General features: G+C 66.3%; 3 protein-coding genes across 3 annotated transcripts; 2 read left to right on the top strand and 1 right to left on the bottom strand.

Moving 5' to 3' along the window:
- The first annotated feature begins 10 nt into the window (after positions 1-10).
- Positions 11-2,242, top strand: BET1L (Bet1 golgi vesicular membrane trafficking protein like). The gene is made up of 4 exons (XM_054171767.1): positions 11-73; positions 616-707; positions 1,416-1,472; positions 1,949-2,242. Exons 1-4 carry the CDS (start codon positions 55-57, stop codon positions 2,114-2,116), a joined length of 336 nt encoding a protein of 111 aa, XP_054027742.1. The 5' UTR covers positions 11-54; the 3' UTR covers positions 2,117-2,242.
- Positions 2,243-3,475: 1,233 nt separating this feature from the next.
- On the top strand, positions 3,476-10,061 carry VPS51 (VPS51 subunit of GARP complex). Its single transcript, XM_054171772.1, has 10 exons — positions 3,476-3,692; positions 4,279-4,408; positions 4,494-4,640; positions 4,966-5,188; positions 5,584-6,325; positions 6,748-6,966; positions 7,971-8,198; positions 8,531-8,652; positions 9,041-9,128; positions 9,795-10,061. Exons 1-10 carry the CDS (start codon positions 3,486-3,488, stop codon positions 10,053-10,055), a joined length of 2,367 nt encoding a protein of 788 aa, XP_054027747.1. The 5' UTR covers positions 3,476-3,485; the 3' UTR covers positions 10,056-10,061.
- A 2,288-nt stretch (positions 10,062-12,349) lies between these two features.
- INCENP (inner centromere protein) lies at positions 12,350-25,801 on the bottom strand. The gene is made up of 16 exons (XM_054171716.1): positions 25,659-25,801; positions 25,456-25,569; positions 24,112-24,836; positions 22,071-22,122; positions 20,189-20,247; positions 19,706-19,757; positions 18,813-18,930; positions 18,440-18,574; positions 17,517-17,626; positions 16,792-16,912; positions 15,782-15,904; positions 15,186-15,361; positions 14,859-14,940; positions 14,533-14,646; positions 13,394-13,553; positions 12,350-12,561 (listed from the first exon to the last, which is right to left on the bottom strand). Exons 1-16 carry the CDS (start codon positions 25,799-25,801, stop codon positions 12,350-12,352), a joined length of 2,496 nt encoding a protein of 831 aa, XP_054027691.1.
- Positions 25,802-25,827: the final 26 nt, after the last annotated feature.

Below are 25,827 nucleotides of genomic sequence, written 5' to 3'. Positions count from 1 at the left end.
CGCGGGGGGGCGGGGCGCGGGGGCTCCGCCCAGCGAGGCGGGGCCGGCGCCGCCATGGCGGAGTGGGGCCGAGGTGAGGCCCGGGGCCGGGGGTGGTGGTGCCGGTTGTGGGGCGTAGGGGGTGGCTGAGGGTCTCCGCCGCCGCTCGGGGCTGGGAGGGGAACGGAGCCTGCACGCCGCCGTTTAGGAGCCGCCTCAGGCCCGGCCCGGGGGTGGGGGGCGGCACAGCCCCGGGGGGGAGGCACAGCCCCGGGGGGAGGCACAGCCCCGGGGGGAGGCACAGCCCCGGGGGATCTCCGAAATGACCGAAGGGCTAAAGGTGTCCAGATCCCCAGTCCCGGCCTGGGGCAGCACTGGGGCACGAAGCTGCTGTGCTGCAGCTGCTGGGGGCGGCCCGGGGCTCACAGCTTGGTCCCAGGGCGCAGTCTGCTGTGCTGCTGCCGCAAGGAGCCTGCCGGTGTCCCACGAGCCACAGGTGCCACCAGCCGGCTGCAGCAGCCTCCCTGGCAAGCGGCGGGGGCAGCAAGCTGGCTCTGCCTCCCCTGCCACGTTGGATCGGCAAACGCAGCGCTGCCCGTGCCAGCAGGCAGAGCTCATCCTCCTCTCCTCCTCCAGGGCAGGGTCCAGGTGCCGTGGAGGATGTGCTGGATGCAGAGAACAAGCGTATGGCAGACAGCCTGGCCAGCAAGGTCACCAGGCTGAAGTCGGTGAGTCGCTGGAGTGCAGGAAGGATCTGTCAGGGGTCAGGAAATGCAAGCCTGTGGTCCACAGAGGGCTTCCTACACCCCAGAGACTCTTCCTGGCTGGGGACAGTGGGGTTCACTGTCACTGGTGGAATGCTGGGGACAGCTTTGTGAGTTCCCACCTTTGTTTCTGAGCTTTAGCAACATCACCCAACAGGAGTGCTGCCATTTCCACAGCGCTCAGGGAGGGAGGGTTTAGGCACAGACAAGCTGCACAGAGAGGTATTGCCAAGCACCTCTCCTTGTCACAGCAGAAATCAGGTTTCAAACCTGCAGGTGTTGCTGTGCAAGGAGCGTTCTTAAAGCTGGGTTGCTCCTGGTATAAATCAAATACTTTGATTTAGAGCTTAGTAGGAGTCAGTGACTCAGCTTGTGGAAGGGAAGGCTGGATTCCTGCCGTGGTGTCCCAGCCTTGAAATGCTCCTGGCCTGGATCTGACAGTGGCAGACAGTCAAGCTTTATTTTCAGCACTGCAGAGATGAAACACTCAAGCACTTGCTGCTGCCATGAGTCTGCTGCTCTGCTGAACAAGCCTCTGTGTCTGCAGGAGACAGGGAGGCAGTGCCTGGCTTTTTGTAATGTGCTTTGTGAGTCCCTCCAGCACTGGATGTGTCAGAGGGTCTCTCTACACCAGAAGTTCATCAGTAGCTGTTTCCTCCTCTATCTGTGCAGCTGGCTCTGGACATTGACAAAGATGCTGAGGAGCAGAACCGGTACCTGGATGGCATGGTAAGGCAGCAGGCACAGTGTGAGAGCTGTGGCTCTCTTGTGCTGGCTCTCAACACTTCCCTTCAGCGTGGAGGGCTGCAGTTAGCAGATGAAGCCAGGTCCCCGTGGTGGGGTTGGCAAACCAGGGAACGTAACTAACCCTGTTCCCAGTGGGTTTCTGGCTAACAAAGCATCAGATCCTGGGCAGCCAGCAGCCAGTCTGACCTTGCTATCAAACAGGAGGTGGTTTGGTTTCAGCTTGGAACAGGCCTGTTTCTGCTCCTCTGATTTGGCCATGGTGGGGATGCTGCTGCTGCAGCCTGAGCACAGGGCGGGAAGGAACTTCTGAGAGCAGGCACAGGGAGAAGGCAGCTCTGGGCAGTTCCCTGTGCAGGGGATGTCAGCCAGCAGGTGGGACACTTCGGGGACAGCTTGTTCTGTGTTCAGTGCCTCCCTCTGCTGTCCCAACGCCTCCCTCTGGCTGCTGCTCCCCGCAGGACTCGGACTTGCTGAGCGTGACCGGGCTGCTCAGCGGCAGCCTGAAGCGCTTCTCCGGCATGGCTCGCTCCGGGAGGGACAACCGCAGGCTGCTCTGCTCCGTCTCGGCAGGACTGGTCCTTGTCTTCTTCATCCTCTACTATCTCGTGTCCAGAGCAGGCTCCTGAGCTCTGCTGCTGCAGGCTTTGCAGAACAGAACCACAGCCTGGAGGGACTTGTTCAGCTCCTTCCTCAGTCACCCTGCGGTGGAGTCTTGGGTCTGTTCCAGACCTTCCGAGTAACTTTTCCTTCCACCAGCTCCTTGTCCTCGTTCTGGCTGGTCTCAGACACCTCTTTATAAAGCAACTGTTGGACTCCAAAGGCATTGCCATGTGTAACCCCCTCTGGTGTTGTTAAATGCCTTCACCTCTTGCCTTGCTCTCCATGTCTTGTGGTGGGTTTTGAAGGGCCACTTTTGGGTCACCTCCCTGCTGACGCTCGGAACTGAGCTGGTGAGGAGACCTGGCTGACAAGCCCAGATCCCTGTGGCCACTTGAACTGTGAAGGTGCAGAGTTTAGGGTGCTGGTTTGTGAAATAGGGAAGATTTGCTGTTGCTAACATTCCAGTGTGGCCACTCAGGTGATTCCTGGCTCCGGTTTCCCCTTGACTTGGAAGCCTCTTCCCATCCGTTGTGTCCCTGAGCTGAAATGAAACCTGAACTGCTTGGAAATAAAGTTAACACCCGAGCTGGAGCCTGGCTCTCTCTGCTGCAGGGGAGAGCTGCAGAGGAGCAAGGCTTTATTTCAATGCTAGCCTGGCCTTTATCATCCTCTGGTAAAGCTGGGGGGGGAGCCCTGCAAGGAAGGAGAGCCAAAGCCACCTGGATTTACACCCACGCAGAGTCTCCCATCGCCTCCCCGCACCCTTCAAATGTGCTCCCTTGGACCATTAGATCAGAACAAAGAGCATCTGGCAGCAAAGGTCCTGTTCCGTGCAGCTCTCGTGGTGCTGCTGCGCTTGGAGAAGACGTGCAGGGAAGGGCAGAGGCTGAGGGAAGCTTCGCAATGAGGCTGCTTGGGTCGGCGGTCCGGGAAGGATTCGCCCAGAGGGTCGGTTGGGGAAGGCAGAGGAGAGACAGCAGTGACCTCTGCCCTCCTTCCTGCGCCGCTGGGGCAGCTGCGGGCCCTGCCCCGCGGGGAGTCAGAGGGACGGAGCGGGGCTCGGTTCCGAGGGGCGGCGGAGGGGCGGCGGGGCGGCGGCGCTCGGGGCGGCGGCGCTCGGGGCGGCGGAGGGGCGGCGGGGAAGAGGCACTCGGGGCGGCGGAGGGGCGGCGGGGAGGAGGCGCTCGGGGCGGCGGAGGGGCGGCGGGGAGGAGGCACTCGGGGCGGCTCGCGGCGCGGGGTCTCCCCGCACAGGGTCCCTGCCCCCGGGGGGCGGAATCGCAGCCGCCGGCACGGCGAGGAGCGCGCGGGGTTGCCGCGGCGACGGCGCCGCGCGGCCGGAAATGACGTTGTGAGGAGCCGGAAGTGCCGGCCGGGGCCGGAAGTGCCGGCGCGATGGCGGAGGTGGAGGCGGCGGCCGGGGGGAGCGGGGCCGGCGGCAGCCCCGAGGCCGGCGGCGGCGGCGGCGGCGGCGCGTGGCGGCGGCCTCACGGCCCGCTGCAGCGGTACTACGGCCCGGCCGCGGCCGAGGCGGCGGAGGCGGCCCCCGATCCCGCCGACATCAACGGCCCCCACTTCGATCCCGAAGTCTTCCTCACTAAGGTGACCTTTGACCCTGGCCCTGGCCCCCTCCCCCCACTTGCTGCCCCCAAGGCCTGGTGGAGACCCCGCCCCCGGACACCCCCACCCGTGGCAGGGACCCCCAAAGGCCGCTGCGGAAGCCCTGTGGGACCCTTTAAACCCACCCTGACAGGCCCTGCCCCGTGGACCCTCAGCTCCTTGGGGCACCCCAGGAAGAGACTCCAGGGGGACCACGGGGAGTCCTTAGGGTGTTGCACCCTCCTCGGTGGGGACAGTGTTGGGGCCCTCTGGAGCGGCTGAGAGGGCTCAGGGGCAATTAGCACCGCTTGGGGTGGCAGCTGGAGCTCCCGGGGGGCAGCTGAGGATCCCAGGAGGACCTTGGAGAGCAGAAGGAGGCTCCTGGGGGACACTTCCAGGTCTCAGGAGGGCTTCCCAGGTCGTAGTTAGGGCTCTGATGTGATTCTGGCAGGCTCCTGGGGAAGGCAGGCAGGGGTTTAGGCCCCCAGCGGGGCCACAGAGGCTCCAGGGGCTAAGCTGGAGACGTGGGAGCCGGCTGGGAGGGGCGGGGGGGGCCGGGGGGCAGTCGTGGCAGCGTCGCCCCCCGCAGGTGCGCAGCGAGTGCCCCCTGGGGCAGCTGCTGGCCCGCGAGGCGGCGCTGGGCCGGGAGATCCGCGCCCTGGACAGCGACATGCAGACCCTGCTCTACGAGAACTACAACAAGTTCATCTCTGCCACCGGTGAGCGCCGCGGGCCGGGGGCAGGGCGGCCCCGGGAGCACGCGGGGCAGCCTGAGGACCCCGGCCCCTGCCTGCCTCTCCCCAGACACCATCCGCAAGATGAAGGTCGACTTCCGACGCATGGAGGCCGAGATGGACGACCTGGCTGCCAACATGGCTGCCATCAGCACCTCCAGCGCCCGCGTCAGCGCCGCGCTGCACGACCGGCACCGCCGCGGGGCGCAGCTGGCAGGTGCGGGGCTGCCCGGAGCCTGGGGAAGGTTCAAGCCTTGGGGCTGGGCGGAGGCCAGGCAGCAGTTCTGGTTGGCAGGGGTAGATTGAAGGGGGTTGGGGGCACCCAGGGGGCAGATCCGGGAGGCATGGGGCAGAACTTGGGGCCTTGGAGGACAGACGGTGGGGAGGAGGGCTGAGGGGGGCAGGGCCCCCAGCAGGGGCAGATCTGGAGGGGCCGGGGGCAGCTGACGTGGTGCGGAGGGGCTGGGGGGCGAGGGGACCCCGGAGGGGCGGGTCCCGGTGCCGCCCACGCTCAGCGTCCCCACCCCTCGCTCGCCCCTCAGGGGTGCAGGCGCTGCTGCGGAAGCTGCAGTCCCTGGTGGAGGTGCCGGGGCGGCTGCGGCGCTGGGCAGCGCCGGGGGGAGAGCCCGCGCGGGCCCTGCGCTGCCACGCCCGCGCCCGCGCCGTGCTGCGCCACTACCGGCACCTGCCCTCCTTCCGCGCCATCGAGGACGAGAGCCAAGCCATCATGGCCGACCTGGCCCGGCGCCTCCGCGCCCGCCTCCGGTGCGTTCGCCCTGCCGCTGGCAGCTCCGCAGACAGCCCCCGGCAGGGAGGGTTCCCCGGGCGGTAATGGCGGCCGGGCCAAGAGCGGCCCTCGCGGGGCCACGGCCGCGGTGCGTGAGCTCTGCACGCCAGGAGCCAGCTCCCCAGGAGGCTGAGGGCTGCCCAACCTGGAGCCTAAAGCCGGCAGCCCCAGGACACAGCTCCGAGGATGGTTCTGCCTGTGGCTTTCCAAGGCTGTGCTCTGGGGGGCAGCTGGAGCCTCCCGGTGCTCCTGAGGGCGCTCCTTAGGCTCTGCTCCCCCGGAGCCTCCTGAGGGCTTTCACTGCTGCCCCTCCCCCTGGGAACCCAGCCTCTCCCACCCCCCCTCCTGACCCCCTGGTCCGCCCGCCCCGCAGGGATGAGACCTTGGACCCCAAGGAGCTCACCGAGTGCGTGGAGATGCTGCTGCAGCTGGAGGAGCCCCCGGAGGAGCTGTGCCAGGAGTTCCTGAGCCACGCCGGCGCGCGCCTGGAGGCCGAGCTGGCGGCGCTGGAGGCCGAGCTGCCCCCCTCCGACCCCTCGGGCGCCGCCGCCACGCCGCCCCCCGCCTCCGACATCCTTGACTTCGTCGACCGCGGCAGCTCGGCCTTCGTGGGCACCCTCTGCCTGCTGGCCGCCTCCTACCGCAGCCTGTTCGAGGGCCGCGCGGGCGCCGGGGAGGGCCGGCTGGAGGCCTTCGCCGCCGGCCTCACCGGCCGCTACTTCGAGCTGCTGGAGCGGCGCCTGGCGCTGGAGCGCGGCCTGGGCGACACCTCGCTGCTGGTGCGGGCCCTGGACCGCTTCCACCGCCGCCTGCGCGCCCTGCTGGAGCTGCTGCCCGCCGCCGGCGCCCAGGCCGGGGCGGCGCTGGTGGCGCGGGCGGCGCGGGAGCGCGTGGGCCGCTACCTGCGGGCGCTGCAGACCTTCTTCCTGGGCTGCCTGGGCGACGTGCGCCAGGCCCTGGCCGCCCCGCGGCCCCCTGGCAAGGAGGGGCCCGGCCTGCCCGACCTGCTGGCCACCCTCTCCTCCTCCGTCCTCGGCCAGCTCAAGGCCGTCCTGGCCTACGTGCAGCTCTTCACCGCCAGGGACGTCGCCTTTGCCAGCCTGCCCTACTTCAAGGTGGGCTGCGGGGCGGCACGGGGCGGGGGGCATGTGGGGGGTCACTGGGGGTGGGCTGGGGTTAGCAGTTTGGGAGTTGGAGGGGTCATGGGCCAGCTGGGGGCTGCAGAGGGCAGCTGGGGGGGCTGCAGAGGGCAGCTGGGGGGCTCATGTGCCATGTGGGGACTGCAGAGGGCAGCTGGGGGGGCTGCAGAGGGCAGCTGGGGGGCTCATGTGCCAGCTGGGGGCTGCAGAGGGCTGTTGGGAGGGGTCTTGACCCATCTGGAGTCTGGACAGGGCAGCCTGGGAGGGTTCTGAGCCAGCTGGGGGCTGCCCAGCGCAGCCTGTGGGCCGCTGCGGGGGTGGCGGTTGCAGAGGGCAGCTCCTGGGCTGCGGTGCCCGGGGTGCCAGCCGTGGGGTGAGAGCCCTGTGCCCCTGGGCAGGGGGAGTTCTGCGTGGAGGCCGTGCGGGAGGGGCTGGTGGTGGCCTTCGTGCGCTGGCTGTGCCGCACCGCCCGCGGCTTCGCCGACAGCCCCGCCGAGCGGGGGGCCCCCGCGGCGCCCCCGGCCCTGCTGCTGCTGCTCTCCCGCCTCTGCCTGGACTACGAGGCCACCACCATCAGCTACATCCTGACCCTCACCGACGAGCAGTTTCCTCCGCAGGTCAGCTCCAGACCTCTCCCGGCAGGCCCCAGGCTGGCCCTGGGGGCACCCTCAGCGTCCCCAGGGTGTCGCCGAGCCCCCTCTGTGTCCGGCGGCCGTCCGAGGCACAGTGGGGGCAGCGTGGGACGCCTGGGGACAGGGAGATCCCCAGGCACCCACCGCAGTCTGACTGTCCCCAGCCTGGTCCCAGGGGGGTCTGTGGGACCCCAGCTCCCCCTGTGGGCCCTCGTGCCCCCGGGCTGGGGGGATGGTTGTGTGGTGTGGCTGCCTTCACTCCTTGTGTGCCACCAAATGTTCCTGGGGGAGCCAGGGACGTCCCCTGTGCTGGGCTGACCCCCATGGCCATCCGTGACACGACCCTCAGGCTGGCACAAGGCTCCTTAGCTGTGCCAGCGTCTCCCAGCTGTCCCCATGGGCACCTCCAGGTGGCTGCAAGTGCCCCCAAGGCTGTGGGCATGGCGGCGACGCTGCTGCAAGTGGGGTGGGCTGGGTACCATCCCTTGTGCCCCCTGGGGCATCGGAGGCAGGAGGTGTAGGGGGGGCATCCCCAGGTGTCAGGATGCCGTAGCCAGGTGGGGGGTGGTCTCCCAGGCACCAGCACAGAACAAGAGGACACAGCCTCAGGCTGTGCCAGGGGAGGTTTAGGCTTGAGCTTAGCAAGGAGTTCCTCACAGACAGAGATTGCCCTGGGGATGTGGTGCCCAGGGAGGGGGTGGGGGCAGAAGGGCCTGGAGGAGGCGCTGGGTGCCGTGGGCTGGCTGACCAGGTAGGGCCGGGGGCTTGCTTGGGCTCGGTGGTCTCGGAGGTCTCCCCCAGCCGGGCTGGGTCTGTGTAAGTCCAACCCCCTGCCGGAGCAGGGCCGCAGGGTCCAGCGCAGGTCCCACAGAACACAGCCAGATGGGGCTGGAAAGCCTCCGAGGAGACTCCGCAGCGTCCCTGCGCAGCCTGCTGCAGGGCTCCGGGAGCCTCGCAGCGAAGGAGTTCCTCCTGCTCGCCCCCTGCAGGAGTGCGGCCCCGCGGCGGCGCCGGGGCCGGGGCCGGTGCTGTGCGCCGAGGCGCGGGCGGCGGCGCAGCGGCTGCTGGACCACTACGTGCAGGTGCAGGGCGCGGCGGTGGCGCAGATGCTGAGGAAGAGCGTGGAGACCAGGGACTGGCTGGGCACCGTGGAGCCCCGCAACGTGCGCGCCGTCATGAAGCGCGTGGTGGAGGACATCACCGCCATCGACATCCAGGTGGGCGCCGGGGGGGCGGGGAAGTCCCCAGGGGCATCCCAGAGGGTCTCTGGAGAGGCCCCGAGGTTGCCCCCAGAAGCCCAAGCCTGTTCCCACTGCCGAAGTGCGAGCGGGGCGGATCTGCTCCCTGGGGGCGGCGTGGCCGAGAGGGCAACGCTGGGGGGGATCTCATTCGACCTCTAACAGTCCCTGAGGGTCCCCTGGGGGGTCCTGGATGTCCCAGAGGGTCCTGGGTGGGGCGGCCGAAAGGGTCGAGCAGAGGCGCTCCGGGTGCCTGGGGGTCCCTGGGGGGCGTCCTGCGCCTGGCCGGCACTGAGGAGGAGGTGGCACAGGTGGGGCAGCTCTTCGAGGAGGGCGTGCGGCGGGCACAGAGCAGCGACTCCAGCCGCAGAGCCTTCTCCGTCTACAGCAGCTCGCGGGCGCCCAGCCGCTACGCGCCTAGCTACACCCCCAGGTCAGCCCTGCCCCCCCGGGCCTGCCCTGCCCCCCTGTGCTGTCTCATCCCTGCGGTGTCTGCGCTGCCTTCATCTCAACCCTCTGTACCCCCAGCCTGTGCCAATGTCCTTCCCACCATCTCAACACCCCCTGGCTCTTGTGATGTCCCCAGGCTGTCCCTGGTGATCCCCCCCCATCCCCCCTGCCTGTCCCTTGCCTGTCCCCCTGTGTCTCATCCCTTGGTGTCCTGCCCATCCCCTGCTGTCCCCACATCCACTGCCCTCCTGCTCTTCCCTAGTCCTTGTGTCCCCAAGCCGTCCCAGTGCCTCCTGCCCATCCCTGCCCCCCTCTCCCCGCCGTCTCCCTTCTGCCTCCGTCCCTGACTGCTGTGGTGTCCCTGTCCCCAGCGCCCCCATGGACACTCACCTGCTCAGCAACATCCAGAAGCTCTTCTCCGAGCGCATCGACATCTTCAGCCCCGTGGAGTTCAACAAGGTGAGGCCAGCCCTGAGTCCCCAGGGCCCTGCAGCGGAGCCCACGGCCCCGGCACTGGGGCTCAGGGGGTCCCCAGGAGCTGATGACCAGGACCAGGGTGTTCTGCTGTCCGCAGGTGTCGGTGCTGACAGGGCCCCTGCCCCCCGTGCCCCCCAGGGGTGGTGGTGACAGGGCCCCTGCCCCCCGTGCCCCCCAGGGGTGGTGCTGATGGGCCCCTGCCCCCCGTGCCCCCCAGGGGTGGTGCTGATGGGCCCCTGCCCCCCGTGCCCCCCAGGGGTGGTGCTGATGGGCCCCTGCCCCCCGTGCCCGCAGGTGTCGGTGCTGACAGGGCCCCTGCCCCCCGTGCCCCCCAGGGGTGGTGCTGATGGGCCCCTGCCCCCCGTGCCCCCCAGGGGTGGTGCTGATGGGCCCCTGCCCCCCGTGCCCGCAGGTGTCGGTGCTGACAGGGCCCCTGCCCCCCGTGCCCCCCAGGGGTGGTGCTGATGGGCCCCTGCCCCCCGTGCCCCGCAGGGGTGGTGCTGATGGGCCCCTGCCCCCCGTGCCCCGCAGGGGTGGTGCTGATGGGCCCCTGCCCCCCGTGCCCGCAGGTGTCGGTGCTGACAGGGCCCCTGCCCCCCGTGCCCCCCAGGGGTGGTGCTGATGGGCCCCTGCCCCCCGTGCCCGCAGGTGTCGGTGCTGACAGGGATCATCAAGATCAGCCTGAAGACGCTGCTGGAGTGCGTGCGGCTGCGCACGCTGGGCCGCTTCGGGCTGCAGCAGGTGCAGGTCGATGGCCACTACCTGCAGCTCTACCTCTGGCGCTTCGCCGCCGACGAGCGAGTGGTGCAGGGGCTGCTGGACGAGGTGGCCGCCAGCGCCACCCACCGCTGTCTCGACCCCGTCCCCATGGAGCACAGCGTGGTGGAGCTCATCTGCGAGCGGGGGTAGGGCCCGCGGGGCCGGGGCCGGGCAGCAGGGCGCCGGCACGGCCCCGGGGGAGGAGCGGCCTCCGGTCCTGCTCTGCAGCTGCGGGTCCTCACCTCTCCTCTCTCCCGCGAGGGCCTCCCGCGGCCCCGCACACAGCAGCATGCAGGGACCCCTGCTGGCCCCACCTGCATGCAGGCTCCCCCCAGCCCATCGCCCTCACCGCCACCCCCAGCCCTGCTAACTCCCTGTGCTGTCCCTCCCTCCCCCCACCTCAGCATGTGCTGACACCCAGTGTCGTCCCTGTGACCCCCGTGCCACACCCTGGTGCCATCCCCCCGTGCCTGGGCACAGCCCCTCTGGCACAGGAGGGGACAATAAATCAAAGCTGTGTGAGGTGTGCTGTGTCTCCCATGGGGGCTGAGGGTGAGGAGGGGGTCCCCGAGAGGCCTGGGGCTGGGCTGCAGCGGTGGGGCCATGGCTGCTGGCCCTGTGCTGGGCAGGCTCCAGGCTGCAAGCTGAAGGAATTCCACTGGGAAAACTCCAGGGTTTAGCAGCAGCTGTCCTGGCAGGAGCTTGCCCTGATTGTGCCAGCCCTGGAGCTGATCCCGTGGGGAGGGAATGTGGCACTCAGGAAGAGGTGGCACAGGACCTGGATGATTCCATTGCCATTCCAGCTCTGCCTCCAAGCGGTGGCCAGCAGCTTGCCAAGGCCTGGGAGCCCTGGGCACATTCTCTCACACCTGTGCCCTCTGGCACAGGCCTCACACTGAGGCCATGGCACTGCTGTGTTCCTGCTGGGGGAGGGTGGCAGCAGGCCCAGCCTGCACAGCTGTTGGTGTGCTGGGCACAGGCTGCCCAGGCAGATTCTGGAGTCTCTGTCCTTGGAGACAAAGCTGCCCACAGCCCTGGGCAGGGGGCTCTGGGTGGCCTTGCTTGGGGTAAGGAGGTCCTCCTGCCTCAGCCAGGCTGGGAGCTGGTGAGGTAGCAGTGCCAGGGGTGTGAGTGCCAGGAGCCTCTCTGGGGAGCTCTGGGCTCTTGGAACAGGAGCCTGCAATGGAACCTCAGGGGTCCCATGCCCCCTGACCCCCAAAACCAAGATGATGCCTTCTAAAATGCATGGTGGGGTAAAAATGAGCCCTGGGCTGACCCTGAGGGGAGGAAGCATCTGGGAATATGGATCCTTGGCAGGAGCAGCTGCAGAGGATTTTCAGCCTAAGCTCCTTAGTGCCCTGCAGGGATTTGCTGCCAGGGGTTTGCTTGCCCTTGGCATCACTGCCAGCAGCTGGGGCCCTGGCACCCATTTGCATTAACATTTGCAGACTAATCCCCAAACAATCCAAAGCTGCTGTCTGGGGCCCAACTTCAGTGGCAGACCCTGCCTGGGGGCATCCCTGCTGTGCCCTTGCTCCCTGGGTGCCACCAGAGAGGTGGCAAAGCAGGGAGGGAAGAAGGTGAACAGGTTGGGACTCAGCATCTGCTTCACCATCAGCCTCTTGCCCCCAGCAACCCCCTGGGGCAGCTGCACTCATGGTGTCTGTACAGCCCCAGGGACAGGACTTTGGCCATGGAGCCAGAGCTAGGCCCAGCCAGAGGCAGCTCTGCTTTCCTGCAGCAGTTTGAGAGCTCAGCTAAGGTTAAAGGCTCAAGGTCAGCACCTGGGAGCAAACCCCTTTGACTCCAGGGACACTGAAGCAGTCCACAGCAGCTTCCCCTCTCCCCCCGTGGAGTGCTGCAGGTTCCTGGCGGCCAAGGGCAGAGGGGGACTGCTGCAGGCCGGCCCCAGGACGCTTGGCCAGGCGCCTGCCCAGCTTCAGCTCGGACGGCAGGGGGCGAAGCGCAGAGGCTGGGCCGCGGCCGCGGCTCCCCGCGGGGCCTAGCCGGGGTTGGGAGCGAGTGAGGCTCCTGCTCCATCTGGTGGCAGCAAACCTGAGCATTGATTCAGTGACCCCAAGCAGAGCCAGGGCTGGAGGGCAGTTCAGGGGTTCCCTAGCACAGGGGCCCAGGAGTCTGACCCTGGCACAAACCATTTCCCTGCCCAGGAACAGAAGTTCAGCAAAGGCCCCGGGGGGAGCACAGCACCAACCCTGCCCTGCCCAGGCAGAACCTTCCTGTCCCCACAGGGGGTCTGGGGGAGCTGATCTCTGTCCTCCCTTTCAGCCATTTGTGTCTCAAGGCTTTATTACTTTCTTTATTCTTCTTCTTTTGAACTTTAAAAGGTGGTCAGCTGCAGCCCCCTGCTGCCCCTGGCAGGGCTCCATCTGCTGCCCCCACAGCTGGCATGAGGCAGCAGCAAGAGGCCAGGAGCTGCTCTCAGCTCAGCACTTCTTGAGGCTGCAGGAGGGGGGCAGAGCAGGCTTGAGGCCGCAGGGAGGGGAGCTCCAGACGGCCGAGCTGGTGCGCTTGAAGTACCTGGGCTTGCTCTTGCCGAAGATGTCCTCCAGCCTGGGGCTCAGGATCACCCCAAAGATCTCATCCACGTTGGGGGGGTTGTAGTACTGCCTGGTGACAGCCTGGCTGAGCTGCTCCCCTGCAGGCCAGAGGTCAGCTCGCCTTAGTTCGGCTCACTCGCTGTGCAGGGTGTGGAGCCTGCCCCTGCTCCCCTCTAGCCCCCACCCAGACCCCAAACCCTGCAGGGGGTGGAGCTGAATCAGAATTGCCAGGGGTGGAAGGGACCTCAGGGCTCATCCACTTCCAAGCCCCTGCCCTGGAGCCACCTCCAGCCTGGCCTTCAAAACCCCCAGGGGTGAGGCTGCCACCCCCCCCCCAGGCAACCTGTGCCAGGCTCTCAGCCCCCTCCTGGGGAACAACTTCTTCCTCACATCCAGTCTGAATCTCCCCACTTCTAGTTTTGCTCCACCCCCCCCAGACCTATCCCTCCCTGACACCCAGAAGTCCCTCCCCAGAATCCTGAAGAGTCACCAAAGATCCCCTGGAGGGAGACCCAGCCTGTGCTGAGCCCTGTGCAGGACCCCGAGCCTGCCAGAGGCCAAGCTTCCCCCTGCACACCACTCGGCTCCTCAGCTCTCTGGGGCAGGTGGATATGAAGTGATGGAACCAAGCAGCCCAGAACCAGAACAACATCTGCTGAGGCCCAGCCCAAGACCTCTGGCCCTGCTTTGCTCTTTAAAGCCCCACCAGTGTCAGGCAGGCTCAGGCCAGAGCCCTAGCTCCCGAGGATTCCTTTCCCAACAGCAGCAGCAGCCCTAAGGCAGCTCAACAGCCACGAGCAGGTGGTAGAGGAGCCCTCGACCCAGCATGCTGCTGGGGGTGAGGGCTCTGCACTGCCCCTGTGCAACTGCAACTGGAGAGCTCAGAGCAGCTCCTCCTGCCCTGCTGTGTGAGGAGCTGCCAGCACTCACCCGAGGCCCAGGCAGGGATGGGCTTGCGAGGTTGGCTCTCGTCGTCGGTGGAGTCGTCGCTGTTCAGGTCCAGCCCATAGTTGTTTGGGTCCGTGCTGAAGGGCTTTGGATCCCTCTGGGCATGGGGAGTCAGCTGGTAGGAGTTGCAGGCACCTGAGTTCTGGAGGGCAGAGAGGTGCTCAGGTGTCAGCAGGGCAGCACCTGCCCCACACCGGCTCTGGAGTTCTAACCCACAACTGTGCCCCAGCCTCCAGCCTGAAGCTAGGGGTTCAGGCTCTGCACTGCCTTCCCTTTAAGCAGGCTGCTTGAGGGGCTGCCTGTGGCACAAAGCAGCCAGCAGCAGCCAGCAGCAGCTCCACTCAGCTCAGGCCCAGCTCCCAGCCAGCTCTTCGTCTCAGCTTGGCTAACCCTGACGGCTGCCACCGGGGAGGGGGCAGGCAGCAGCCCAGGGCAGGCTGAGCTGCAGCTCCAGGGGAGCAGCACGGCTGGGAGCACAAAGGAGGCCAAAGCAGAGGCAGAGCTGCAAATCCCTCCAGCCAGGAGCAGGTCTCTGGGGAGCTACAAGGAGTTTTTCTTCCCCAGACACTGCCTTGCCAGCTCTGGGGCCCTCAGCACCAACTCCTCTCTGGCTGGGTCAAGGCAGAGCAATCCCTGTGCTTGTCTGCAGTGCTCAGTGCTGACAGCTCCACAGGAGCCTGCAGCCAGGCCCCACAAGGCACAGCTGTCCCACAGCCCCTGCTGCCCTCCCACAGCCCCTGCTGCCCTCCCACAGCCCCTGCTGCCCTCCCACAGCCCCTGCTGCCCTCCCACAGCCCCGAGCTCAGGTATCAGCTTCTCAGGAGCTCTCCTGCCCACAGGGTTCAGTGTTTAGAGAGGAGGCAAAGCTAACTTGAACAACCACTGCCTTACCCTGGCAAGCCCTCACTGCCTCCTCTCCCTCCTCCTCACTCCCCCCCAGTCCTTGAGATGCTCAGAGCCACCAGGAGCCAACCTCAGCTACCCAGGAGGATGTTTGCAGAGTCCCTCAGCACTGGGAAGGGACAAGCAGCAGAGGGAAGCTGCTCCCTGGCGCAGCTGTGCTGGGGGCAGCTCTCTGCTGTCGCTCCCTGGAGACAGGGCACCAGGGGCAGCAGAATTACCTCAGGGTTTTCTGACTGCTCTGCCTGGACTCCATCCTTAGCTTTTTGCTCCTCTGGGTGCTGTGTCTGGGCTCTGTCTTTATGCTGTTGCTCCTCTGGCAGCTTCTTGTGCTCCTGCCTCTCCATCTCTGCAGGCCTCAGCTGCAGGCCAACAGCACAAAGGAGCTGCCCTGTTGAGCTGTGCTGGCTCTTAACCCATGGATGCCTTTCTAAACCTCTGCTTGAGGGGGTGAAGGGCAGAAGGCAGCTGGCAGAGCCCAGCCTGCTGGTCCCTGCCTCTTCCTAAGCAGTATTGTTAGAGGCTTCAGCACTGACAGAGCCCTTACCTCCTTCTGCTGCTCGTCCTTCTGGAGCCGCTCCTGAGCCTCCTTCTGCAGGCAAGCTGCCTTCTGCTGCTGCTCACGGAGCCTGCAAGCACAGAGCAGCTGTTGCCCACACAGGGACCCCCAGCCCAGCCTGCTGCAGGCTCCTCCCTCCCCCCAGGGCACTCCTCACCACAGCTCCCACGCTGCTGAGCCCACAGCTGCTTCTGGGCAGCTCGAAGCCACCTCCAGAGCTGTGCCAGCAGCACAGGGCAGCCCCTCACTGCCAGCCTCTGCGGTGCCCAGCTCCTGCTCCTCCAAGCCCCAGCACAGGCATGGACACGGGCTTACTTTTCAGCCTGGATCCTCTCCTGTTCCTTCTTCCTTTCCAGCTCTCTCTGTGCAGCCAGCTGCTTCTCCCTCTCCTGCTCTGCCTGCCTCTGCTGCAGGATCCTCCTGGCCTGTTCCTGTTCCTCTTCCTTCCTCTTCTGCAGCAGCTCCCTGTGCCGCCGCTCCTCCTCCTCCTGCTCACGGCAGCCAGGCAGTCACTCACCCCAGGCTGCCCCAGAGCCTCTGGCTCCCAGCACTGCACAGCTGGGGAACAAGCTGGGGCTGAGGGCCCCCCTGCCCTCCAGCTGCTTCAGGGCTGGCCTTTCCCTGCCCACACCCTGCTCCGAGGGCCCTAATGGCCACCCTGCCCCACGCCTTGCAGAGGCTTCACTGGGGGGGGTTAAAACAGTGCAGCAGCAGCAGCAGTGCTTAGGGCTCTGCAAGCACCTGCCCAGAGCAGCGTGGGGGAGAGCCCCCAGCACACCACAGAGCTCTGGGGACAGGGCCACAGCAGTGTGCCCTCCGTGGGCCTGTTGGTGCTGCCCCTGCTGCCCGAGCCCCTGGCAGACTGCAGCCCTCCCAGGGGTGTGCAGCCCAGGGCAGGCCCCAGCCCAGACCTGCTGCAGCGCTCTCTGCGTCCTGGCCTCCTCCTCCTGCCTGCGCCGGGCCTCTGCTTCCTCCAGTTTCTTGGCTGCTGCTCTCTTCCTGATCTTCTCCTCTGCCAACCTCTCCTCCCGCACCTGGGCACAGGCAGCCAGCTGCAGGCTCTGCACTGCCCCAGGGGCAAGGCCCAGGGACAGCTGCAGCCGGCGAGGCCTGGGGCTCCCCTCAGCCAGGGGCTTCAGGGGAGGGACCTTCTGTCACAGCTCCCCAGGAGCAGCTGCTCCCAGCCTGGGGCTTGCACATCCCACCCAGGACTCATGCCCAGAGCAGCAGAGGGAGGCAATCCAAGCTCTGGGGACATCTGCCACCGGCCTGAGAGCCCCAGGCACAAGCAGGGGCTGGGGGGGAGCCTGCTTAGTGGCACCTCCTCATCCATTAGCCCAGTGGGAGAAGGAGACAAAGCCCCAGGGCCACCAGCTGCCTCCAGCTACCTGAAGGTCTTCTCCCAGCTGCCTGACAAAGCCTCAAAGCCCTTTTGGAGGCACAGGTCTGGGAAAGATGAATCCTCACAGAATGGTCCAGGCCAGAAGGGACCTCCCAGGCTCACCCAGTCCAGCCCCCTGCAGACAGCAGGGGCAGCCCCAGCTAGATCAGGCTGCCCAGGGCCATGCTGAGCCTCACCTTGGATAGCTCTAGGGAAGGGACCTCAAGCACCTCCCTGGACAGCCTGCTCCAGCGCTCCAGCACCCTCACAGTGAAGAGCTGCTTCCTGCCACCCAGCCTCCACTCTGAGGCCCCTGGTCCCATCACTGCAGGCCTCTGCACAGCCTCTCTGCAGCTTCCACCTGTCCTTGCTGGCAGCCAGGGGCAGGCAGCCACCACGCTCCTGCAGAGCTCCCTCTTCAACCACTCTCTGGCTGCCAGCAGCCCCTCCCCAGGGCAGCCCCCTCCCCAGGGCAGCCCCCTCCCCAGGGCAGCCCCCTCCCCAGGGCAGCCCCCTCCCCAGGGCAGCCCGGGGCCTCACCTTCTCGGTCTTCTCCTCCAGCTGTGCCATCTTCAGCTCGAAGCGGCGCCTGCGGTCCTGCTCCAGCTGCAGCGCCCTCTCGCGGCGCTCCTGCACCCTGCGCTGCCGCTCCTCGCGCCGCCTGCGGGGGGCCGCCCGCAGCTCAGGCACCGCCCGCTGCGGGGCTGCGAACTGCGCCCCCGGGGGGCAGCGCCTGCGAGGGGCCCCGCGCCCGAGCCCCGCCGGAGCAGGGCCGTGTGGCACAGGAACGCGGCCGGGCCGGGCTGGGAAGGCGCCAGAGGAGGCTCCACAACCTCTCCGGGCAGCCTGCGCCGGGGCTCTGCGAGCCTCCCAGTGCAGAAGTTCCTCCTGCTGCTGAGGTGGAAGCTCCTGGGCTGCAGGTCCCATCCATTGCCCCTTGGCCTAGCCCAGGTGCAAGAGCCTGGCCCTGTCCCCTCCCTCCTGACTCCCAGCCCTCAGCTATTGATCGGCATTGATCAGATCCCTCTCAGCCTTCTCTCCAGACTGAACAGCCCCAGGGCTCTCAGCCTCTCCTCCCCAGGCAGTGCTGCAGTCCCTGCAGCATCCTGCCAGCCAGGGCTGCAGCCAGGGCTGAAGCAGTCAGCTGGGGTCCCAGAGTGGCAATCAGAGCAGGCACTCCAGCTGCATGCATGGACTCCCCCAGGGCAAGGAGCTGGCAGGGGCAGGAGCTGTGTGCCTGCAGGGCAGGCAGGGAGCAGACTCACAGCTTGGCTTCATCCAGGCGTCGTTTCTTCTCCTCCTCCAGCCTCTGTTTCCTCAGCTCATCAGCTTCTTGCTTTTTCTTCAGGACCTGCAGCTTCTGCCTCTCCCTCTCCTGCAGTGGGTTGGAAGATGAGTGCAGGCCTGGCAGGGGCCCCTCGCTGCTGGGCAGCACAGCAGGGCCCTGCTGTCACCTGCTGCTGGGCTGGGACTGCAAGGGCCTGGTGGCACCAGGGCCCAAACCCAGCCCTGGGCTGCAGCTGCCAGCCAGACCCTGTGCTGTGGTGCTGAGTGGTGCTCAGCACCCACACAGGAAGAGCCCTGAGGGGAGGTTACCTGCACCACTCCACCAACTGGGCAAGCAAAGGACACAGGCACAAAGAGCTCTTCCCATCACAGCAGCTCCTTCACCAGGCAGGCAGCAGCACAGCTCAGAGTGACCCCTGAGTGCCTCACTGCCTGCCAGGGGGGAGGCCTCACCTGCTGCAGCACAGGGAGGCTCCCCCAGCAGCACCCTGACAGCTCTGAGCAACACTCCAGGAGTGAGGCTATGGCCAGGCCCAAGCTGGATGCAGGAGATGCCCTTCCTCTCCCTCCTCAAGCCTGCTGCAGGTGAAAACCACCCCCCAGGACCACCTCATTTTGCAGGCAACTAAATGCTCCTGGCTCTGAGACCAAAGGGTGCTGTGGGGGCAGGACACAGGGAAAACCCTGAGAGGATCTGAAATCAGAGCTCCCAATGCCCCCAGCCAGCTGCTGGGGGAAGTGCAGTGAGACAGCCCAGGCCCACACTGGAGCTCTGCAGGAAGCTGAGTGACCAACTTCAGGCAGTTTGTGCAAACAGCTTCTCAGCTGGATGAGGCTGGAGAGGATTTTCACATCTCAGCCCCCCCAGGTCCCCAGGCCCCAGCTCAGGAGCAGGCCTCACCCTGGGGTCAGTCTGCAGGGGAGTGTTGTGCCTGATGAAGGACTTGAGCCCCATGCTCCCACCCAGGGAGCTGGGGGTCATCAGCAGCTGGTTCTTCTGCACAGTGTGGAGGAAGGTCTTGATTGGCCTCACCACCTGGGAAGGAGCAGAGCCAGGCTCAGCAGCCAGGGCCAGGCTCAGCAGCCAGGGCCAGGCTCAGCAGCCAGGGCCAGGCTCAGCAGCCAGGGCCAGGCTCAGCAGCCAGGGCCAGGCTCAGCAGCCAGGGCCAGGCTCAGCAGCCAGGGCCAGGCTCAGCAGCCAGGGCCAGGCTCAGCAGCCCCAGCCCCAGCCAGGCCAGCTCTGGGGAGGGGCAGCAGGGCTGCAAGGAGCTTACTTTGCTGGCTGGGAAGGTTGGGGATGGAGTCTTTTTTCTGGGAGGAGAGAGCCCCCCCTCCTCTGCCTGCTGCTGGTCATAGCACTCATCCACAGCTCTCTTGTAGCTTGGCTTTCTCCTGGGAAGGAACAGGCACAGAGGGCACAGGGCTGGAAGGGAGCCTCAAAGGGCGTCTGGTCCCAGCCCCCTGCAGCCAGGGGGACAGCAGCAGGATCACACAGCAAATGCTGCTGAGAGTTTACTGACTGTGGGGTAAGGCTGGCTGGGGCCTGCCCAGGGACAAGGCCTTGCTTCCTGGGTAGCTGGGAGCGTTGGAGGCTGTGCCTTGCAGAAAGGCAGAGCTGCAGCTCTAAGGCTCAGTTCAGTCTGAGCCTCTGCCTCAGCTCTGCCTCTCTGAGCAACAGCTGCAGGAGGTAGCCCTGAGCAAACAGGTAAGAATGACTCCTGCCTCCCCTCTCAGCTATCAGCATTTGCTCCTCAGTGATGACCTTGCCTCTCCCTCTAACCCTTTTGGGGAAACAGGGGTGCAGGGGGGGAGCCCTCCTGGCTGGAGGGAGTTTTGTTCTGTGTTCCTTTCTTTGCTGTGCATTTCTGTGTCAGTCCTGGCTGTTGTGCAGGCACTCACTGCCCCTCAGCCTGCTTGCAAACACAGCTTCCATTCCCCTCTGCTCCTCCACTGAGCTAGCTGTGGTTTCTTGGGGGGGAGAACTGAACCTTCTCTCAGCACCACAGCAGCACACCAGGAAGAGTCTGAGGTGAGCCAAGGCAGATCCTCTGGCAACAGAGGCAGAGAAAACCTCCTGCAGAAGCTTCAGCTACAAACCCCTGAACATTTCAGTGCTGAGCAGCCTGCTCTGGGGGCCTGAGAGACATCCCCACCAGGATGGACATACCTGGCACTCTGGGGTGGCTCCTGAGTCTTCCCACTCTTGTTTGAGTTTCTTTCTGAAAGAGAACACTTCCAGTCAGCTCCAGCAGGCAGCAGTCCCCTCCAGCACAGCTGGGACAGCTCAGGCAAGAGCCAGCCCCTGCCAGGAGTCCTCCAAGCAGAGCTGTTCTGACCTGCACACCTAGAGACTGAGGGCAAGGCAGAGGTGCCCAGAGTGCCCTGTGCTGTGCCCCAGGATGTGCCACCCCTGCAGGGCTACAGAGCAGCCACCTGCTCCAGACATGGAGCCCAGCAAGGCCCCCCACAACCTGGGCAACAGCATCCCCCTGCCCACCCCCTCACCCGCCCCAGAGCGGGCAGCAGCTCCGGCACGAGCTCCCCCACTGCTGACCTCTTAGCACAAACCCTCCCTTGCCAAAGGTGAGTCTCAGCTCCACAGCCTCCCAGCCAGCCTGCCCCAGCCTGCCCCAGCTCTGCCCCCACTCACCCTGGCTGCTGGGCTGCTCCTGCCTGCCGAGGGTCCGAGAGCGCAGGGACATCCACGGGCTCCGGGGGGTGGCCGGGGAGCCTGCCCCAGCCCTGCCCCAGCCCTGCCCGGGGCTGCTGGGCTCCTGGGGCTGCTGCTCCTGCCTGCCCACGGCCTGGGGGCCCAGGGACGTGGGTGGGCTCTGGGGAGCCTGCAGGAGAAGGGTTTCAGCCCAGGTCTCACACAGACAGGCAGCCGCCGCCCCCAGCCCTGCTCTCACCCTGAGCGTTCCCAGAGCGCAGAGCCGCAGGCAGGGTGCTGGGCAGGGCAGCATGGAGCCCCCAGGCTGCCCTCCTTGGTGCTGTGCACAGGCAGCAGCAGCAGAGAGGGGCTGCAGCGAGGCAGGCACTGCCAAGCCAAGCTCCAGCTGCTAAGGGCAGAGGCCCCTGGAGCCTCTCTGTGCTCCGGGCAGCCAGCAGCACTTGCTGCATGCTGCAGCCATGAGTGGGCAGCAGGAGCCAAAGGCAAGCAGCTCCTGGCCCTCTGCCACAGGCTGCCCCTGCCCTCAGAGCCTGCTGGGGTGGAGAGCTGGCAGTGCCCTGCCCTGGCACCACACTGAGCTGCCAGGGGCAGAGGTGCCAGGAGAAGGGTGGCAGCCTGGCCCTGCCCAGAGGCTTCTGCAGAGGCCTTGCCCCAGAGCTGGGCACAGCAAGCGCCCTGCAGCCTCATGGGAGGCCAGAGAAGCCCAGGGCAGGCCTGGGGGGAGCCTGCCCTCTAAGCACCAGCACACACTGGGCACTGGCTGCCCTCCTGCACACCAGGGGAGGTGCTGGCTCCACACAGCTCCCAGGGGCAGCCCAAACCACATCTGGTTTGCCAAGAACACTGCTGAGGGGCAGAGAGAAGGGAAGGTGGCACAGATCAGGGCACAGACCCAAGGCACCAGTGCTCTGCTCAGGCCTGCAAGGCAGCCCATTCCTTCTGCTCCCCTCCCTGCTCTCCCTCTGAGCTGCCCAGGCATGCTGGACACCCAGGGGCACTGGAGAAGCGCTGCAGCTGCAGCCCCACACAGCCTGAGCAGGTACAGGCCTGTGCTGCTGCTTGAGGCCACAGAGCTCTGCTCCCTTGGCTCAGCCTCTGCCTGCTGACCAAGCACCACCACAGCCCTGTGGCTCTGAGCTCCCTGCCCTCGGGAGGGCACTGGGAGCTGGGCAGGGGTGGGGGCTGCCCCCCAGATGGCATTTCCAGTTTCTGTGGTGGCTTTAAAGCAAACTGGCAAGCTCTGAGCAAGCTGCAGGCCTCAGAAAGGCCAGGAGCAGCTAGAAACACAGACATGGCTGAGGAGCCTGTACAGCACTGCTGCAAGCAGCTGCCCTGAGCTGCAAGCCTAGGTCAGGGTTCCACTCTCAGGCACCTGGGCCCTGGGAAGAGGTTCAGGAGCAGGACTCTGTTCTGGCTGCTTGGAGCTCAGGCACCAGCCTGTCACTGGCCTTTAAACCCACAGATGCAGAGTGACAGAGAACACCTCCTGGCCAGAGGCAGCCCAGGCTCTGCAAGCTCCTGGGGGGTCCCAGAGCCCCTGCCCAGAAGCAGCCTTGGGGGCTGTGTGCTCATTTCCCAAGGGAGCCTCACTGGGGTTGCTGGGGTGAAAACCATCCCAGGCCTCCTCCAGCCAGGGGCCAGAGCCAAGCCCTCACACACCAAACACCTTCAGTCTGTGCTCAGATCTTACCTGCCTGGGAGGGCTGCAAGGGTCAGAGGAAGGCCTAGGGAAGGAACAAAGGCAGCTTGGTCAGGAGCAGCCTCTTGTCACCTGCAAGCTGCAGGCTTTGCACCAGCAGTGTCACCTCAGTGCCCTCCAGCAGGTCACTGAGGGCTGGCAAACATCTGAAAGGAGTCTCACCCAGCTTTGACAACTGTCCCTTCGCTCTCTGGCACCTCCTCAGAGCTGGAGTCTGCAGGAAAAGAGAGAACACCTCGGGAGCTGCACCACAGGGGCAGGGAGAGCTCTGCAAGCAGCTTCCCTGGGGATGTTCGTGCCCAGAGCTGAGTGCCTGCTGCTGGGGTGAGGGTGCAGAGCCCCCAGGCAGCTCTGGGGACAGCTGCCTGCGAGCGTGGAGTGAGAGCTGCAGCCCGCAGCAGCCACAGGCGCTGCTCGGTGAGCTCTCGCTTGGAGTCACCTGGCCTGGGCTCAGGAGCAGCCTGGGTGCTGCTTCCTGCCAGCATCCTGCCAGCATCCTGCCAGCTGGCTGCCTGGCTCCAGCCTTCCCATCCCAGCACTGCCAGAAACAGAGGCTAATTAACAACAGAGGCAAGGCAGCAGCTCCAGCCCAGGCAGAGCCTGCGGGGGCTGAGCCTGCAGCCTGCCCCCACACATCCCCCAGGCACAAGCTGTGCCCAGCCAGGGCAGGAGCTGCTGCAGGGCCTGACCCTGCCCTGGCCTCCAGGACTGGGATCAGCTCAAGGAGAGGTGCACAAAGCATCCCAGTTCCCCTCCTTACACCCAGGAACCCTGACCAGGCACAAGCCTAGTGCAGAGGGAAGGAGCCAAGGCTTGCTCAACCCTGCCAGCTAACCCAGCTCTGCCCAGCACAGGCTGAGCATTCCAACAGGGCACAGGAAGCCTCTCCAGGGCCTCTGTAAAGTCCTCCCCCAGCAGACTGCCCTGAGTGAGCCTCAAACTCCACACCTGGAAATTCCCCTAGCACCCTGCAGCCAGGCTGGGAAGCCCTGGACTGGGCACAAGAGAGCTCCAGCTCTGGAGCAGCACTCAGGTGTGAAATGCTGTGGACAGAACCTCTGCTGTGCTTGTCCAGGGACATCCTGCTGAGCAAGACCCAGGACACCTCCACCAGCAGTGCCTTTGAGCCAGCAAACCCCAGAGAGGCAGAGCTGGGCAGGGAGGGGAGGCAGAGCCACCTCAGCTGTGGGCTCTCCCTCCACACACAAACCTGCTGTGCTGAGCCAGCCTCTCTCCAGCACCAGGGCCCTGCACCACCTGCACTTGCAGGCCTCCTCCTCCCCCCAGCCTCAGCAGAGAAAGGAGGTGGCAGCCACCCCTGCCTCCTGCTCCAGGGGCAGAGGAGACATGGCAGTCAGTTTGTGCTTCACTGAAACTGCCTCTGGCACACCCTGGCTTCAGGAAGCTCAGCCTCCAAGGTGCCCTCAGGCTAGCAGCCAGACTCTGCAGAGCCATGCTGGCAGCTCTCACTAGGAGGAGATCTCAGGTTCTCTGGGTGGTTGTATTGTCCTGCTTAGGGGACTGAGAACCAGAGGAGAGGAACAGCCTCTCTGAGCAAGAGCTGCTTTGTCACCACTGCTTCCTCCAGTAGGGGTCGTTGGGCAGGGCTGCTAAGGACTTCTGGTAGCTCCCTGCTTCTCCTGGCCAGGGCTTTGGTGTGGGGATGCTGCAAGGGACTTCTGTTAGCTGCTTTGCCTGCTAAGGGATCCTGGACTCCTGCAGGACTCAGACTCTGCAGTGCTGGGGGTTCTACAAGCTGTCACTAAGGGACTGCTGGGAAGAACTTCTGAGAGTCTCTGCCCCTTGCATGTCTGGCACCTGGCTGCTGTGCAGCACTGAGGCTCCTGCCTTCATTCCTCACCCAGGGGCCCCCAGGTCAGAACAAGGAGAAACCACAGAGGAGCTCTCGAGGTCCTTTCTGCTGCACTGTGGTACTGTGACACCTCCTGTCCACAGCAACTCCAGAGACATCCCTGCTGCTCTCCCAGAGGACATCCAGGGCTGAGCTCACAGGCCATGCTCCAGCAGCTCCCTAGGCTCTCCAGAGAGCCCCTCGGAGCCTTCTCGCTGACGGCAGCTGGCCTGGCCCAGGAGGGTCAGAGGAGGCTCTGCCGCACCCCAGCCCAGCCCCCTGCAGCAGCAGGAAACGCTCAACCGAAGCCGGAGCGGCGCAGAGCGGCGCCCCCGGGGCTCCCTCACTCACCGTCGGCGCAGCTGGCTGCTGAGGGCCGGGGCCGGGCCCGCGTCGCCACTCTGCCTGCGGAGGCGGAGACCTTGCGCCCCCCGCGGCTGCTGCGGCAGCGCTTGGCCGCCGCGGAGCTGCCGCGGCCGGGGGGAGCTCTGCCCAGCAGGCTCCTGCGCACGGAGCGGCGACTCAGTCTCAGACCCTTGGGGGTCCCTGGCACGTCCTGGGCGCGCTGCAGAGCCTCCTGTTCATCCCTCTCTGCTGCCTGAACGGAGCCAGCCTCCAGCCCGGGCGCGGTGCTCACATCGAAGGGGGGGGGGGTGGCTGCGTTCAGCTGAGGAGTGCCCACAGGCTCTCCACCGTGGTCTGCCTTGGGGGCTGCAGGCACAGCCGAGGCTCTGCCAACCTGGTCCTCCTCGTGAGGATCCTTATCTGAGGTCATGACGACAAAGGTGCCACGGAGCTGCTGTCTTCCCCCCGGGGACTTCACCTGGAGGCACAGCTCAGCACTAATGCAGTTGCTGAGGTTGGCTTCTGCTGAGAGAGGCTTCCTCTCTTGCAGCGCAGGACTCTTGGAAAGGACTATTTGAGGGACCTCTGAGATCTTGGCAAGTGCTGCAGTCTGGGATCTTGTCACACGTCGAGGGGGAGACATCTCGGCCCTGCTGAGCTCCAGGTTTTCTTTGTTCCTGGACTGAGAGCGTGTAGAGGGTCTGAGGCTGCTGCTGCTCTCCTGGGACAATCTAACAACAGAAACGGAGCCTCAGAGTGGGGCGGGGAACAGCCTGAGGCCCTTCCCGTGGGAGCACACAAACACAGCTGAAGCATCGCGCAGAAGCCCCCCGAGAGCTGCAGAGCCGGGAGGGCGTGCAGGCAGCTTTTAGTGCAGAAAAACAAGCAGCACGGAAGTGAAGAGGGCGCGGGGCAGAGCGGGGGGCGGCGGCGGCGGCGGGGGGAAGAGGCGGGGGGCGGCGGCGGCGGCGCGGGGCAGAGGCGGGGGGCGGCGGCGGCGGCGCGGGGCAGAGGCGGGGGGCGGCGGCGGCGCGGGGCAGGGGCGGCGCGGGGCAGGGGCGGGGGGCGGCGGCGGCGCGGGGCAGGGGCGGCGCGGGGCAGGGGCGGCGCGGGGCAGAGCGGGGGGCGGCGGCGGCGCGGGGGGGCCAGGCTGTCAGTGCCGAGCTGCGGAGCGCCTGAGGGGACCGCAGCACCAGGACGAGAGAGGAAGGACCCAACACAGGCAGCGGGGAGAGGGATCGCTCCGTGCGGCCCTAGGACCCTTCCTGCCCACAGCTCCCTCGGTCCCGCGCGGAGGGAAGCTCTCTGCCCCCCGCGCCCCCCCCCCGGCCGGGCCTGGCCTGGGCCTACCTCTTCCTGCCCAGCTCCATCTCTTCGTTCCGCGGAACGGCACAACGCTTCCTCCGCTGCCGGCGCTTCTGCGATGGCGTCTTGGGCATCAGCTCCGGCTCGTCGCGGTAGTGGCTGCGAGGGGAAGGGGGAAGGCGGCAGCTCAGCGCGGGAGCGGCCGGGAAGGGCTCGGCGCGGCCCGGGGCGGGCCAGGCCGCAGGTACCTGCTGAACATCCTGATCGCTTCCGCGCGGATCTCCTCCAGCCACACCAGATCGGTGTCGTCCACCTCCTGCAGGAACTCTGCCAGCCGCCGCTTGCAGGTGGCCAGCAGCTGCCTGGGGTCCGCCGCCGCCGCCGCCTCCATGGCTGCTATCTCCTTCCCTCCCAACC

This window comes from Dryobates pubescens, chromosome 22 (genome assembly GCF_014839835.1).
Source record: "Dryobates pubescens isolate bDryPub1 chromosome 22, bDryPub1.pri, whole genome shotgun sequence".
NCBI classification, from domain to species: Eukaryota; Metazoa; Chordata; class Aves; order Piciformes; family Picidae; genus Dryobates; species Dryobates pubescens.
Note: the sequence above shows the minus strand (reverse complement) of the source record. Positions and strands in the feature narration are given on the sequence as shown.